At 40.4% G+C, this 17,099-nt stretch overlaps 1 protein-coding gene across 1 annotated transcript in view; it reads right to left on the minus strand.

Annotated features, from left to right (window-relative positions):
- ADAMTSL3 (ADAMTS like 3) overlaps positions 1 to 17,099 on the minus strand; it is a 394,591-nt gene that overhangs the window by 111,627 nt on the left and 265,865 nt on the right. The window contains 1 exon segment of the mRNA XM_082617479.1: positions 15,158 to 15,287. Coding sequence (XP_082473605.1) covers positions 15,158 to 15,287 — 130 coding nt within the window.

Below are 17,099 nucleotides of genomic sequence, written 5' to 3' on the forward strand. Positions count from 1 at the left end.
GTGGGAATTTTAAGTTCTAGGTGGAAGTTACATCATTCCTCTACACAGAATTTGCATTCTGTCTGTCAAAACCGATGTGAATTAATTTTTCAGATCACATAGTCAGATGGATATAACACCCCCTCCTGCATAAAGGGCTGTTGGTAGCTGTCCCCAGGGAGGTACTAACTTTTATCCTGGGTTACCACTCCAGGTTCATGCCTCAGCTTCGTTTTGGCTACTGAGGATTTCCCCTACTTTCTTACAAGCTTAGTTCTACATTTCAAGTTATTTTTACATATTTTACCTGGTATTTTAGGAGCTTTAACAAAAGGGCATTCAGGATATCTAGTCCATCACAAGGCTAAAATTGGACATCCACATTCATATACTTGAAAGTTTAGCAAGTTTAGCTCTAGGATGATCATGACTTTCCCTGAGTTCTCTGAATATGTTATTCCTTTGTTTTCTGGAAACTCCACTTGTTAATAAGTTCTTGGGGTTAATATGTCTTTCATGTCTTATAGCTTTTAAGAATTTCTTGTCATCCCTGATTTTCTGCAGTCTCACTATGCCCTATCAAAGTGGGGATTTGTTTTCACTTATTTCTCTTGATACTAGAAGTATTTTTTCCTGAGTTTTAGTAAACAGTTTAATATCTTGCTTCTCTGCCATTATTTCCCTATTTCTGCAATTTCTTCTCTTTTCCCCAAATCATCAACCTTCTGTGGTTTGATTCATTTGACATCCTCAGCACTATCTTCAAGTCACCAACTCTTTCAATTGTCTATAGCTTACTCCTTTATTTCATTGACTTTTTTTCATTTCTAGGTTTTCTAATGTTTTCTTTATAATACACATCTACTCTACCACATTCCTGCCTATTTCTATTTCAAAATTTCTAGTTCTTTACATGGATATTATTTATTAGTTATTTCTCCAAAGATCCCAATAATACTTAGTTTAAAGTACTTTCAGATTGTTCTTATATTTTAATTTCTTCTGGAGTGAATTCATCTTTCAACTATTGAATCTGTGGACTATCTTCATAAGTATTAGATTTTTTTACATGCTTTGGAACTTCATTTTGCAGCCTCAACTGGAAGAGGGTACTCTCTCCCTCCACCTCCTTCAATCCTCTTCTCTGTCTCTTAACCATTCCTGTCTTAGTTTTGTTTGCCTCCATCTAGTCCTCCAGGGTCTCCAGTCTAGAACGAGGTCTTCTATGGACAATGTGGCACAGAAGCACTGTAAGGACACTGATGATCCAACCACCAAGCCAACAGGTAATCTGGGGCGGTATCTGGTCCCAGGCCTCTATCTGTGTCTGTCCTTCCTCTCCACAAGTAAGCAGCCTCAGGTAAACAATGGCTTCAGGTTGTGATTAGCAGCAGCTTTTTATCTTTTTTTTTTTTCACAAAGAAGCAAAGAACATGGGTCCTTTCCCACTAATTAAAAGGAAGATGGTAAGTCCCTGCTATCCATAGTATTGGATATAATTGGAAGTATATAAGTTAATCTATTAATTAGCCTATTAATATCTAAATTTCCAGGAGCTTTAGAGGTGAAGGAAATCACCTATAGTAGATATATAGGTCATACTTTGATGACAATCAGACTACATGGCTAAATAATTAGAAGGCTTTTGTCGCACTATTAAAACAACTCAGCTTAACTATGTAATTTATTTGAAGTGACTTCAGGATGATCAGTCTTTCAAGAAAGTATGTAACTAGAAGAATCAATTAGTGCCATAAGGAAGCAGAAGTGGAACCATTTTTATTCAAGAAATGGATAACAATTTCTTATTAACAGACAATGAACTAAACACAGAATTTTTTTTTTTAATTCAAGAACTGGGTAACAAGTCGGTACAGAAACACATTACTCTTGCCTCCTGTTTCCCTACTTCCCTGTCTAGCTGTGTTGAATCCTGTCATAGAAGAAGGCTCTTCTCGGACTAGTGGGACTATTAAGTAACCCCGCATGTTTCTAGGAACCGCTGGCTCTCTCTTGGAAAAAGCAAACTCCATAAATAGCAGACACTCAGCAGTTACAGGGTAGACCAAGGGGAGTAACCCCATAAAAGCAAATAAACATATAAGACCCCACCTTGGAGAGTTCAGGCTAATACATTAAATGCATTTGCCTTTGGGTAAATAAAGATCTACTGACTGTCCAATCCAGTCTCACTGGTAAGTTTCACCCTGCTGTAATATTTTACTGCTATTGCCCTTGGAGTCAGTAAATATTTGTATGTAAATATTGTGCAACATCCTGTTCCTGTTATTCCTACACCACTGGTTTCTAGAACCTAAAACATTTTTGTAAAATTACCTTTATTTTGGCATCAACCCTTTGTCTCTGCTGGTTTTTTTCCAATATGACTCTCAAACTTCAAAAAGTTTATTAAATTTGCAACTTCAAAATGAGGAATAGTATTTCTCTCACATAAAAGCAGACCCTTAATTTTGCAAAGTGGCCAAGATATATTGTGTGTTGCCTTAGTCCTAGCTTGAAAGCTCTGTGAGCAAGATGCTGCTGAAGAAGATAATGTGCAGGATCTCTCGCTGAGGCTGAGGGAAGGAAGGGATCCTGCACGTGGGCTGGTGCGTGAATAAACCAGCATGCTTCCATCGGCAGCCTTAAGGAACAGTTTCTAGACTTGTTGTCAAATCTTGCCCTGATTGGTAAGCCAAGGAAGGACAGCACTGCAAAACAAACTCAACCCTGCCTTGGCCTCCTGGGCAGGTCAAGCAAAGGCTGTTATTCTTAGAACTAAAACAAACCCTGAGCATTTCAAACAACTCATGAGTAGATACGAGGATAATTGCAAAAACACTAGGCAGAGTCCTAGAGATGTGAGTGAGAAATGCAACCTGAAAGCATGACTCAACAATGAAAGACTAGAGCTGAAAGGGACCTTGGTGATCATAAAGTCTGACACTTTTCCTCAACATTCAGATTAAGAAACTAGGCCCAGAGAGCTAAGGGACATGTCTGAAATGCCTTGATGGAGGTAGAACTAGGGCTCTATCCTGTTCCCCTGACCCATTCCCACTTCTCTCTGGACTAAGACTTACCCCTATCAAGTGTCTAAGGTTAGGGTCCCATTTCACATTGTTGGACTTCATTATACCAGTAAGAAGTGAGCCACTGCTTACTTTTATGGGAGAGTATTAGCTTATTTCCTGGAGGAGGGCTCCAGGCAGAGGGCACTGTATGTGCAAAGGCCCAGAAGGCATGAATGAGCATGAACATGGGTCATAGTGAATAATTTAGTGTGGCTGCTGGGCAAGTTCCTCAGTGTGAACACCTCTGTGTGTGTGTGTGTGTGTAGTGTGTGATGAGGTAAGAGTGGTCATGACAGGAAATGTGGTTCCAGAACCTAAAACCAGGGTAACAAAGACTTTATTTGCTGTTATGAGTTGAACTCTTTTCTTCAAAAAGATGTTGAAGTCCTAACTGCTAGTGCCTAGAAATGTACCTTTATTTGGAAATAGGGTCTTTACAGATGATCAAGCTAGGATGAGGTCATTAGATATTGGGCCCTGATCCAATATGAGTAGTGACCTTATAAAAGGGAAATTTCGATGCAGAGACATACAGAGGGAAGAGGATATGAAAACACATGAGGAATGCCATCCACAAGCTAAGGAACGCTCAAGCTACCAGAAGTTAGGAGAGAGGCACAGAACAGGTTTTCCCTCACAGCCCTCTGAAGGAACCAACCCTGCCAAAACACCTTGTTTATGGACTTCTAGTCTCCAGATTGGTGAGACAATAGACTTCTATTGTTTAAGCCACTCAGTTTGTGGTACTTTGTTATGGCAGCCCAAGGAAACAAATACCTATGCCAAAGTAAAGAATGTGGATATTCCACAGGTAAAGGGAAGTCATTGAAGGGTTTTTTGTGGAAGTTCACATGGTCATTCTACAATTTAGAAGGATCTTTCATAGTCACATGTGTGCGTATGGATCAGGGAAACATTAGAAGCAGGAGTTATTTAGGAACTAAGAAACCGTTCAGTCAAAACATCTGAATCAAGGCAGTTAGGAATGGCTAGGACCTGGGAATTATCATACTAAGACAAATATCAAATGATATCGCTTATATGTGGAATCTAAAATATGGTACAAATCAATGAAACAAAAACAGACTCACAGACATAGAGAACAGACTTGTGGTTGCCAAGAGGGAGGGGTTTGGGGAGGGAAGTACTGGGAGCTTGGGATTAGCAGATGCAAACTATTATAAATAGGATGGATAAACAACAAGGTCCTACTGTATAGCACAGGGAACTATATTCAATATCCTGTGATAAACCATAATGAAAAAAATATGAAAAATAATATATATATGTATAACTGAGTCACTTTGCTGTACAGAAGAAATTAACACAACATTGTAAATTAACTATACTTCAATAAAATTTAAAAACAAAACAAAAACACCTCTGCAAAACCCTGGAGCACAGAGGGGCATGATTTGGGAAGCAGTATTTTTGAAGGATGCTCTGAGCATTTCTGGAACAGACAGCAGAGATGCAATGTTATTCATGGCTACAAATCTAAAAGCAGAGTCAACATCTTGATGAAGAATATTTGCGGCACTATATAAACAGTAAAAAGGAAATGACAAGCTAAGGAAAAACTATTGCAGATTCACATGGAAGCAGGGTTTAAATGGGGGATACTCAAGTGGAATTGTGGCAGGTTGGGTACCTCATTTAAGGACATTTATTATTTATTAAAAATTTGTAATTGATCTCATCATCTCTATCACTGTTCTCCCCATTTCAGGGTTTGAGCAGTCTTTTAAAATTTGACTTTATCATTTCATTGTGTAAAGCCTCCAATGGCTCCCCACTGATTCTCTGGATCACATCTAAATGCCTACCATGGCCCTGCCATGTCTGATCTCATCTCAGGATACATTGACTTCCTTTCTGTCCAGTTTCCTGACCACACCAACTTCTTCCTTTCCTCGGGGTCTTTGCACATGCTGTTCCTTCTGCCTAGAACACTCCTTCCTCTACACTTCCCCTGGCCAACTTCTACCCCTCTTTCACATCTCAACTCACATAGAACTTCCTCAGAAAGGCCTCCTCTGACCACCTGCACCCAACCCTCAGCCCCCACCAATCTACATTAGGTCCTCACGTTACTCTCTCTCTCTCTTTTTCTTTTTTTGCGATACGCGGGCCTCTCACTGCTGTGGCCTCTCCTGTTGTGGAGCATAGGCTCTGGACGTGCAGGCTCAGCGGCTATGGGTCACGGGCCCAGCCACTCCGTGGCATGTGGGATCTTCCCAGACCGGGGCACGAACCCATGTCCCCTGCATTGGCAGGCGGACTCTCAACCACTGCGCCACCAGGGAAGCCCCCTCACGTTACTCTTGCTCCTGAGACCTTTTCTGTTTCTTTATAGCATTTATTATAATTTAAGTAATATACTTATTTATGTTTATGTTTGCTTAACTCTTCCTTCTACCCCATTCCAAGACTCAAGATTAAGGAACCAGTTTACAAAATCACATAGAGCATGATTCCAATTTTGTGGGAAAATATGTTGAGATATTAAACTATGTTTTTCACCTCCTGTATTTCCCCTTGTCTCTTACCCCAGTTCAGATGGGTAGTCTCCATCTTACAGGGCCTCAGAGGAGGGATGGGGCAGGGAAGGAAAACAGAAACTCCGGCTTTTCCAAAAATATCTGAATCATTGGTTCCAATATTAGAATAAGAAAAAACTGAGAAACCTAAGATAAGTAATTTGGATTACTAAGGTTTTTAATACTTAACCTGAGTGCTATTTCCCTAAAGATGAAAGGGAGCAGGCTTCAAGATGGCAGAAGAGTAAGACGTGGAGATCACCTTCCTCCCCACAAATATATCAGAAATACATCTACATGTGGAACAACTCCTACCAAACACCTTCTGAACACTGGCAGAAGACCTCAGACCTCCCAAAAGGCAAGAAACTCCCCACGTACCTGGGTAGGGCAAAAGAAAAAAGAAAAAACAGACAAAAGAATAGGGACGGGACCTGCACCAGTGAGAGGGAGCTGTGAAGGAGGAAAGGTTTCCACACACTAGGAAGCCCCGTGGTGGGCGGACACTGCGGGTGGCGGAGCGGGGAGCTTCGGAGCCATGGAGGAGAGCGCAGCAACAGGGGTGCGGAGGGCAAAGCGGAGAGATTCCCGCACAGAGGGTTGGTGCCAAACAGCACTCATCAGTCCGAGAGGCTTGTCTGCTCAGCCGCCGGGACGGGTGGGGCTGGGAGCTGAGGCTCAGGCTTTGGTCGGAGCGCAGGGAGAGGACTGGGGTTGGTGGCGTGAACACAGCCTGAAGGGGGCTAGTGCACCACGGCTAGTCAGGAGGGAGTCCAGTAAAAGGTCTGGAGCTGCCAAAGAGGCAAGAGACTTTTTTTTTGCCTCTTTGTTTCCTGGTGCGCGAGGAGAGGGGATTAAGAGCGCCACTTAAAGGAGCTACAGAGACGGGCGCAACCCGCGGCTAGCAGCGCGGACCCCAGGGACGGGCATGAGATGCTAAGGCTACTGCTGCCGCCACCAAGAAGCCTGTGTGCACACACTGGTCACTATCCCCACCTCCCCTCCTGGAAGCCTGTGCAGCCGGCCACTGCCAGGGTCCCATGATCCAGGGACAACTTCCCTGGGAGAACACACGGCGCACCTCAGGATAGTGCAATGTCACACCGGGCTCTGCCACCACAGGCTCGCCCTGCATCGTGCCCCTCCTTTCCCCTGGCCTGAGTAAGCCAGAGCCCCCGAATCAGCTGCTCCTTTAACCCCGTCCTGTCTGGGCGAAGAACAGACGCCCTCAGGCGACCTACATGCAGAGGCAGGTCCAAATTCAAAGCTGAACCCCGGGAGCTGTGCGAACAAAGAAGAGAAACAGAAATCTCTCCCAGCAGCCTCAGGAGCAGCGGATTAAATCTCCACAATCAACTTAATGTACTCTACATCTGTGGAACACCTGAATAGACAACGAATGATCCCAAATTGAGGAGGTGGACTTTGGGAGCAATGATATATATATATATATATATTTCCCCCTTTTTCTCTTTTTGTGAGTGTATATGTGTATGGTTCTGTGTGTGATTTTCTCTGTATAGCTTTGCTTTTGCCATTTGTCCCAGGGTTCTGTCAGGTTTTTTTGTTTGTTTCTTGTTTTTTCTTTTAGTATAGTTTTTAGTGCTTGTTATCATTGGTGGATTTGTTTTTTGGTACGGTTGCTCTCTTCTTCCTTTCTTTTTTTTATTACTTTTTAAATTTTTAAAAAATAATTATTTTTATTTTAATAACTTTATATTATTTTATTTCATTTTATTTTATTTTTATCTTTTTCTTTCTTTCTCCCTTTTATTCTTAGCCATGTGGATGACAGGCTCTTGGTGCTCCAGTCAGGCATCAGGGCTGTGCCTCTGAGGTGGGAGAGCCAAGTTCAGGACATTGGTCCACCAGAGACCTCCCAACTCCACATAATATCAACACCGAAAATCTCCCAGAGATCTCCATCTCAACGCCAAGACCCAGCTCCATTCAACGACCAGCAAGCTACAGTGCTGGACACCCTATGTGAAACAACTGGCAAGACAGGAACACAAGCCCACCCATTAGCAGAGAGGCTGCCTAAAAGCATAATAAAGTCACAGACACCCCAAAACACACCACCAGATGTGGACCTGCCCACCAGAAAGACAAGATCCAGCCTCATCCACCAGAACACAGGCATTAGTCCCCTCCACCAGGAAGCCTACATGACCCATGGAACCAACCTTAGCCACTTGGGGCAGACACCAAAAACAACAGGAACTACGAACCTGCAGTCTGCGAAAAGGAGACCCCAAACACAGTAAGTTAAGCAAAATGAGAAGACAGAGAAACACACAGCAGATGAAGGAGCAAGGTAAAAACCCATCAGACATAAAAAATGAAGAGGAAATAGGCAGTCTACCTGAAAAAGAATTCAGAATAATGATAGTAAAGGTGATAAAAAATCTTGGAAAGAGAATGGAGAAAACACAAGGAACGTTTAACAAGGACTTAGAAGAACTAAAGAGCAAACAAACGATGAAAAACACAATAAATGAAATTAAAAATTCTCTAGAAGGGATCAATAGCAGAATAACTGAGGCAGAAGAACGGATAAGTGACCTGGAGGATAAAATAGTGGAAATAACTACTGCAGAGCAGAATAAAGAAAAAAGAATGAAAAGAATTGAGGAGAGTCTCAGAGACCTCTGAGACAACATTAAATACACCAACATTCGAATTATAGGGGTCCCAGAAGAAGAGAAAAAGAAAGGGCCTGAGAAAATATTTGAAGAGATTATAGTTGAAAACTTCCCTAATATGGGAAAGGAAATAGTCAATCAAGTCCAGGAAGCGCAGAGAGTCCCATACAGGATAAATCCAAGGAGAAACACGCCAAGACACATATTAATCAAACTATCAAAAATTAACTACAAAGAAAAAATATTAAAAGCAGCAAGGGAAAAACAGCAAACAACATACAATGGAATCCCTATAAGGTTAACAGCAGATCTTTCAGCAGAAACTCTGCAAGCCAGAAGGGAGTGGCAGGACATATTTAACATGATGAAAGGGAAAAACCTACAACCAAGATTACTCTACACAGCAAGGATCTCATTCAGATTTTACACAGAAATTAAAACCTTTACAGACAAGCAAAAGCTAAGAGAATTCACCACCACCAACCAGTTTTACAACAAATGCTAAAGGAAATTCTCTAGGCAGGAAACACAAGAGAAGGAAAAGACCTACAATAACAAACCCAAAACAATTAAGAAAATGGGAATAGGAACATACATATCGATAATTACCTTAAATGTAAATGGATTAAATGCTCCAACCAAAAGACATAGACTGGCTGAATGGATACAAAAACAAGACCCGTATATATGTTGTCTACAAGAGACCCACTTCAGACCTAGAGACACATACAGACTGAAAGTAAGGGGATGGAAAAAGATATTCCATGCAAATGGAAACCAAAAGAAAGCTGGAGTAGCAATTCTCATATCAGACAAAATAGACTTTAAAACAAAGACTATTACAAGAGACAAAAAGGACACTAAATAATGATCAAGGGATCAACCCGAGAAGAAGAGCTAACAATTGTAAATGCTTATGCACCCAACATAGGAGCACCTCAATACATAAGGGAAATACTAACAGCCATAAATGGGGAAATTGACAGTAACACAATCAAACTAGGTGACTTCAACACCCCACTTTCACCAATGGACAAATCATCCAAAATGAAAATAAATAAGGAAACACAAGCTTTAAATGATACATTAAACAAGATGGACTTAATTGATATTTATAGGACATTCCATCCCAAAACAATAGAATACACTTTCTTCTCAAATGCTCATGGAACATTCTCCAGGAGATATCGTATCGTGGGTCACAAATCAAGCCTTGGTAAATTTACGAAAATTGAAATCGTATCAAGTATCTTTTCTGACCACAACGCTATGAGACTAGATATCAATTACAGGAAAAGATCTGTAAAAAATACAAACACATGGAGGCTAAAAAATACACTACTTAATAACCAAGAGATCACTGAAGAAATCAAAGAGGAAATCAAAAAATACCTAGAAATAAATGACAATGAAAACACGATGACCCAAAACCTGTGGGATGCAGCAAAAGCAGTTCTAAGAGGGAAGTTTACTGCAATACAATCTTACCTTAAAAAACAAGAAACAACTCAAATAAACAAACTAACCTTACACCTAAAGCAATTAGAGAAAGAAGAACAAAAAAACCCCCAAGTTACCAGAAGGAAAGAAATCATAAAGATCAGATCAGAAATAAATGAAAAAGAAATGAAGGAAATGATAGCAAAGATCAATAAAACTAAAAGCTGGTTCTTTGAGAAGATAAACAAAATTGATAAACCATTAGCCAGACTCATCAAGAAAAAAAAGGGATAAGACTCAAATCAATAAAATTAGAAATGAAAAAGGAGAAGTAACAACTGACACTGCAGAAATACAAAGGATCATGAGATATTGCTACAAGCAACTATATGCCAATAAAATGGACAACCTGGAAGAAATGGACAAATTCTTAGAAATACACTACCTTCCCAGACTGAACCAGGAAGAAATAGAAAATATGAACAGACCAATCACAAGCACTGAAATTGAGACTGTGATAAAAAATCTTCCAACAAACAAAAGCCCAGGACCAGATGGCTTCACAGGTGAATTCTATCAAGCATTTAGAGAAGAGCTAACAACTATCCTTCTCAACCTCTTCAAAAATATAGCAGTGGGAGGAACACTCCCAAACTCATTCTATGAGGCCACCATCACCCTGATACCAAAACCAGACAGAGATGTCACAAAGAAAGAAAACTACAGGCCAATATCACTGATGAACATAGATGCAAAAATCCTCAACAAAATACTAGCAAACAGAATCCAACAGCACATTCAAAGGTTCATACACCATGATCAAGTGGGGTTTAACCCAAGAATGCAAGAATTCTTCAATATATGCAAATCAATCAATGTGATACACCATATTAACAAATTGAAGGAGAAAAACCATATGATCATCTCAATAGATGCAGAGAAAGCTTTTGACAAAATTCAACACCCATTTATGATAAAAACCCTCCAGGAATTAGGCATAGAGGGAACACACCTCAACAGAATAAAGGGCATATGTGACAAACCCACAGCCAACATCATCCTCAATGGTGAAAAACTGAAATCATTTCCACTAAGATCAGGAACAAGACAAGGTTGCCCACTCTCACCACTATTATTCAACATAGTTTTGGAAGTTTTACCCACAGCAATCAGAGAAGAAAAAGAAATAAAAGGAATACAAATCGGAAAAGAAGAAGTAAAGATGTCACTGTTTGCAGATGACATGATACAATACATAGAGAATCCTAAAGATACTACCAGAAAACTACTAGAGCTAATTAATGAATTTGGTAAAGTAGCAGGATACAAAATTAATGCACAGAAGTCTTCTGCATTCCTATACACTAATGATGAAAAATCTGAAAGTGAAATTAAGAAAACTCTCCCATTTACCATTGCAACAAAAAGAATAAAATACCTAGGAATAAATCTACCTAAGGAGACAAAAGACCTGTATGCAGAACATTATAAGACACTGATGAAAGAAATTAAAGATGATACAAATAGATGGAGAGATATATCATGTTTTTGGATTGGAAGAATCAACATTGTGAAAATGACTATACTACCCAAAGCAATCTACAGATTCAATGCATCCCTATCAAACTACCACTGGCATTTTTCACAGAACTAGAACAAAAAAATATCACGATTTGTAAGGAAAAACAAATGACCCCGAATAGCCATAGCAATCTTGAGAAAGAAAAACGGAGCTGGAGGAATCAAGCTCCCAGACTTCAGACTATACTACAAAGCTACAGTGATCAAGACAGTATGGTAGTAGCACAAAAACAGAAATATAGATTAATGGAACAGGATAGAAAGCCCAGAAATAAACCCACACACATATGGTCACCTTATTTTTGATAAAGGAGGAAAGAATATATAATGGAAAAAAGACAGCCTCTTCAATAAGTGGTGCTGGGAAAACTGGACAGCTACATATAAAAGAATGAACTTAGAACACTTCCTAACATCATACACAAAAATAAACTCAAAATGGATTAAAGGCCTAAATGTAAGGCCAGACACTATCAAACTCTTAGAGGAAAACATAGGCAGAACACCCTGTGACATAAATCACAGCAAGATCCTTTTTGACCCAGCTCCTAGAGAAATGGAAATAAAAACAAAAATAAACAAATGGGACCTAATGAAACTTAAACGTTTTTGCACAGCAAAGGAAACCATAAACAAGACAAGAAGACAACCCTCAGAATGGGAGAAAATATTTACAAGTGAAGCAACTGACAAAGGATTAGTCTCCAAAATTTACAAGCAGCTTATGCAGCTCAATATCAAAAAAACAAACAACCCAGGCTTCCCTGGTGGCACAGTGGTTGAGAGTCTGCCTGCTGATGCAGGGGACACGGGTTCGTGCCCCGGTCCGGGAGGATCCCACATGCCGCGGAGCGGCTAGGCCCGTGAGCCACGGCCGCTGAGCCTGTGCGTCCGGAGCCTGTGCTCCACAACGGGAGGGGCCACAACAGTGAGAGGCCCGTGTACCGCAAAAAAACAAACAAAAAAAACCAATCCAAAAATGGGCAGAAGACTGAAATAGACATTTCTCCAAAGCAGATATACAGATTGCCAACAAACACATGAAAGAATGCTCAACATCATTAATCATTAGAGAAATGCAAATCAAAACTGCAATGAGGTATCATTGCACACTGGTCAGAATGGCCATCATCACTAAATCTATAAACAATAAATGCTGGAGAGGGTGTGGAGAAAAGGGAACCCTCTTGCACTGTTGGTGAGAATGTAAATTGATACAGCCACTATGGAGAACAGTATGGAGGTTCCTTAAAAAATTAAAAATAGAACTACCATACCAACTAGCAATCCCACTACTGGACATATACCCTGAGAAAACCATAATTCAAAAAGAGTCATGTACCATGATGTTCATTGCAGCTCTATTTACAATAGCCAGGACACGGAAGCAGCCTAAGTGTCCATCGACAGATGAATGGATAAAGAAGATGTGGCACATATATACAATGGAATATTACTCAGCCATAAAAAGAAATGAAATTGAGTTATTTGTAGGAGGTCGATGGACCCAGAGTCTGTCATACAGAGTGAAGTAAGTGAGAAAGAGAAAAATACCATATGCTAACACATATATATGGAATCTAAAAAAAAAAAAAAAAAAAAAAGGTCATGAAGAACCTAGGGCCAAGATGGGAATAAAGAAGCAGACCTACTAGAGAATGGGCTTGAGGACACGGGGAGGGGGAAGGGTAAGCTGGGACAAAGTGAGAGAGTGTCATGGACATATATACATTACCAAATGTAAAATAGATAGCTAGTGGGAAGCAGCCGCATAGCACAGGGAGATCAGCTTGGTGCTTTGTGACCACCTAGAGGGGTGGGATAGGGAGGGTGGGAGGGAGGGAGACACAAGAGGAAATGATATGGAGATATATGTATAACTGATTCACTTTGTTATAAAGCAGAAACTAACACACCATTGTAAAGCCATTATACTCCAATAAAGGTGTTAAAAAAAAAAAGATGAAAGGGACATTCCAAATGGATATAGCCTCAGCACCACCTCCCATATACTTGATGTTCTTGGAAAGCTCCGGACAGACTTGACAAAGTGGGCATCCTGACACCCAGTTAGATCCTAATAGTCGTACTATATTGTCTCTTCTGCAATTTTCTGCTAGTGTTCTGGTATGGATGACTCTGGAATTCAGAAACCTCAGGGTGGAAATGGGATGTCTAGGAAAGAAGATTTCCCTATGCTGTTTTTGGGCCTTGCTCTCCAAAGTACGTTTGTAGGTCTTTACTGCCTCCTCAGCTGAGCACAGCAAGATGGCTCGAACGCAAGTCAAGAAATTCCCCGCATTTCCTTAGCCGACAACTTAAGTCAGAAATATGGCAATGGACCACATCTTTATCCATTCCTCTGTTGATGGACATTTAGATTGCTTCCATGTCCTAATGAGAACCTACTGTATAGCACAGGGAACTCTACTCAATGCTCTGTGGTGACCTAAATGGGAAGGAAATCCAAAAAGGAGGGGATATATATGTATACGTATAGCTGATTCATTTTGCTGTACAGCAGAAACTAACACAACACTGTAAAGCAATTATACTCCAATAAAATTTTTTTTAAAAAGAAATATGGCTATATAAAACCCTGTGCGTGGCTCACTGCAGGTGTGGTCTCCCCAGGGATGAAGCACGCATTGAGCTGGCCTCTTCCCAAGACTCTGCAGGTTAGAGAGCAAGACCCACAAGGAAACGGCCCATCTGTGGGATACATAAGACTGGATCTCCAGGATGCCCTGACTTATTTGATCCTCACCCTCACCACTTTCAGACCACGAAGGCAGGCAGGAGTTTCTGCCTCATAGCCAACACATCTCATGGAATCAAAATCAGAAAGATCAAGAGAATTCCAGAAGCACAACTTATTTCCTGAATAAACATAAAAACCTATCCTTACTCCCGTATGGCACGGGACACAATAAACTTCCTCAATTACTTAGGGTCCTAGACATAACTAAACTCACCTTTAGTGAATACAGGTACCTCATTAGATGGGTGATATAATTACTAAGAGGCAGGAAAGAGAATCTGGCAACAAGAGAGAGGAGGTGATTGGGAATGGGCTTTAAATTTTTGGTTTTAAATTTATCACAGAAGAGTGGTGAAGATCATAAAGGCAAAGGATAGAGAAGAGAAAAAAATGGAGCCTGGATTTTGCAAGGTCTTGTGTGAGAGACCAGTGATGTTGAGTTATAATCTTCTGTAGCCAGCAACACGCAGGGATAGAGGAACAGGGGGAAAACCTACCCTTCCTTCTGATAAAATTCCCCAGGATCTTAAAAGGACTTATGAAAGGAAGCAGATTAACTTTTAAGTTCAAACTTTCAGACCAAGGAGACCAAAAATAAGTCAACCTCGCCTACTCTTTGGGGCCTGTAACATTACACCCCATAATCTGAGATCTATGGTAAATCAGTGGGAAGGTAAGAACACACTGGTGTGAGTTCTAGGTAACAAATAGGAGATCACTCAGTCATTCAACAAATATGGATTGAGCACCTACTGTGTACCAGTGCCAACTCGACCTCAAATCCTGTGCTCTTGGATGTGGCTTTAGGCAAAGAATGTTCTTGAGGAGACAGACAGGAGACAGAACAAAACTGCTGACCTCATGGTTTTGTCAGCAGCAGGCCAGTTCATGTTCATTCATGTTTCATGCAAACAAAAGTCAGACTAAAGGGGTTTCCTGCTGAACCTGGCAGTATCTGTGCATCTTAGCAAGAATTTGGCTGGGGCATAAGTTGAACAGAGAAGGGAGAACTCCGACGTAGGCCAGGCTGATCTACGTTGGGTGGACCTGCCAGTCTCAATGCACACACGTGTTTCTCTGCAAGGGAGGGTGTTACCATTCAGATGGTGTGTCCTGGGAGCATGAGACAGCACATACCTGGGTGGGCAGGGTTCCGTGTTACAAGCCTGGCTCATTGCTGGAGGACGGTGGACCATATCACACAAGGAGTCGTTGACCGTCTGCTGGGTCTGGATGTGTAAGCACACTGCAATGGCTTCTTGATGGCCTGGAGGTTGGAAAGAGAAAAAGTGCAAATGACTTAGAATAACTCATTGTGGGGAAAAAAGAAAACAGGGTCTTGAGACTGCTCGCTCTTAAGCTACCGCCCTTTTGACCATATTACGTGGCTGCAGGCTGCATTTCAGGGTACACGTGGAGCAAACGACTTTGCATTTTGCAAAGTCTCCCAGTCTTTGATAGTCTCTCCATCACCTTTTAAACTTAGTCCCTCTACTGGCCCTCCCGCAAATATACTCACTTTAAGACTCTAAGGAGCATCCCAACTCCCCATCCACCTTCAGACTGACCTGCATTCCAAATATACTCAAAGCTAGGAGTTCCCTCAAGTGAATCATCAAAGTTCCTTCAAAACATATACAATAATTTCCCTAAGAGGAATTTTCATATCAGCTCCTAAAGAATAACACTTTCTTTGTATCATTGAACATGTGCTAAATTTGATGTATAACCCTTATTAAAATTTTCATTAGAGTTGGAGTTCCTGTTCACTAATATTATCATTAGTAATATTTCTATTACTAGCGAAAACAACAGCAGTGCCTCCCATGGGGAAAGTGATTTGCAGTGTATGAAGTGCTTTCAAATACATTATTTGCGCCCACCATAATCTTGTGAGGTCAAAAGAATGGTATCATTATCTCCATTTTATTAATTTAATCATAAGGAAACAGTTGAAAGAGAAATGAAGACCGCAAAAGAGTGGTAGATTCAAAACTGAAAATCAGATTTCCTGCTTCCGAATTCAGTGGTCTTTCTTTTGTACCCGAGGGATTCCAAAATGCAATACAGCCAACCAGCTTCCCTGTTCAAATATGAACTTTCACAGGCACATTTTTCCTTTGAGGCTAGACAGGTCTGTCTGACCCCAAAGCCCATGTCTTAACCACTCTTCTTTTTTTGTTGAGACAAAAAAAAAAAAATTATTGGAAAATCAGAACTGAACAAAATATAAATGAAACTTTTGATGAAAAAAATCAAATGAAAATTGTAATAGCGACTGACTATGCTGTTTGAAATACGCAAATGTATTCAGTTTCATGCAAAAATGTGTGTTCCATTATGTTATAAGATTGTGGTTCTTTTTCCAAATGCCATGTTTCAATTCAACCATTTTACAATATTTCGCAGAATGCAGTACAGGCCAAAAGTATGTATAAAATATGTATTTGAGATGTTCAGTTCTTTTCACTAAATTTTCTTTTGCTTTCTTCAGTTGTAATCTTATGCTCCCGTCCATGGCAGGATGCAGTCTTAAATCTCCATGCATCTTCCATGAACCTTTTTCTTTTTTTTAATAAACACTGGCTCACCTGAAATACACGGAGACACTGCTACAACATCACACCTTTGGTTCTCACCAGCAAATGTCAAACTTTCTTAGTGATTTTACAGGGACATAGATGTTCATTTTCTAGCAGGTTTCATTTCTTTTTAATCTGAGAAAAATTCAGTTATCTTTCACATATATTTTAATTTGTAATCAAAATTATTTAGAAACGATACTTAGAGACTATTTTGAAACGTTTTCTGGAGACTGAGGGGGTGAGTCTGACAGCACCAAAGTTATCTCATTTTAACCATTTTGATGGAATTCCACAACATTTGTGACAAATCTTTGGGTCTTAAAGCAACTTTACTCAAAAAAATATAAAAGTTTAATAGGCGATTTAGGATACTTATTGAGGTAGAATGCATTTTCCAAAAACGGCCACGAGAATATCTCCCTTCCCACATACTGGGCCTACAACATGACCTCACCACTTTTCACTTCAAGAGGTTTGAGCAAACCTTTATCCTC

Source organism: Mesoplodon mirus (assembly GCF_964341445.2).
Source record: "Mesoplodon mirus genome assembly, chromosome: 4".
Lineage (NCBI taxonomy): Eukaryota > Metazoa > Chordata > Mammalia > Artiodactyla > Ziphiidae > Mesoplodon > Mesoplodon mirus.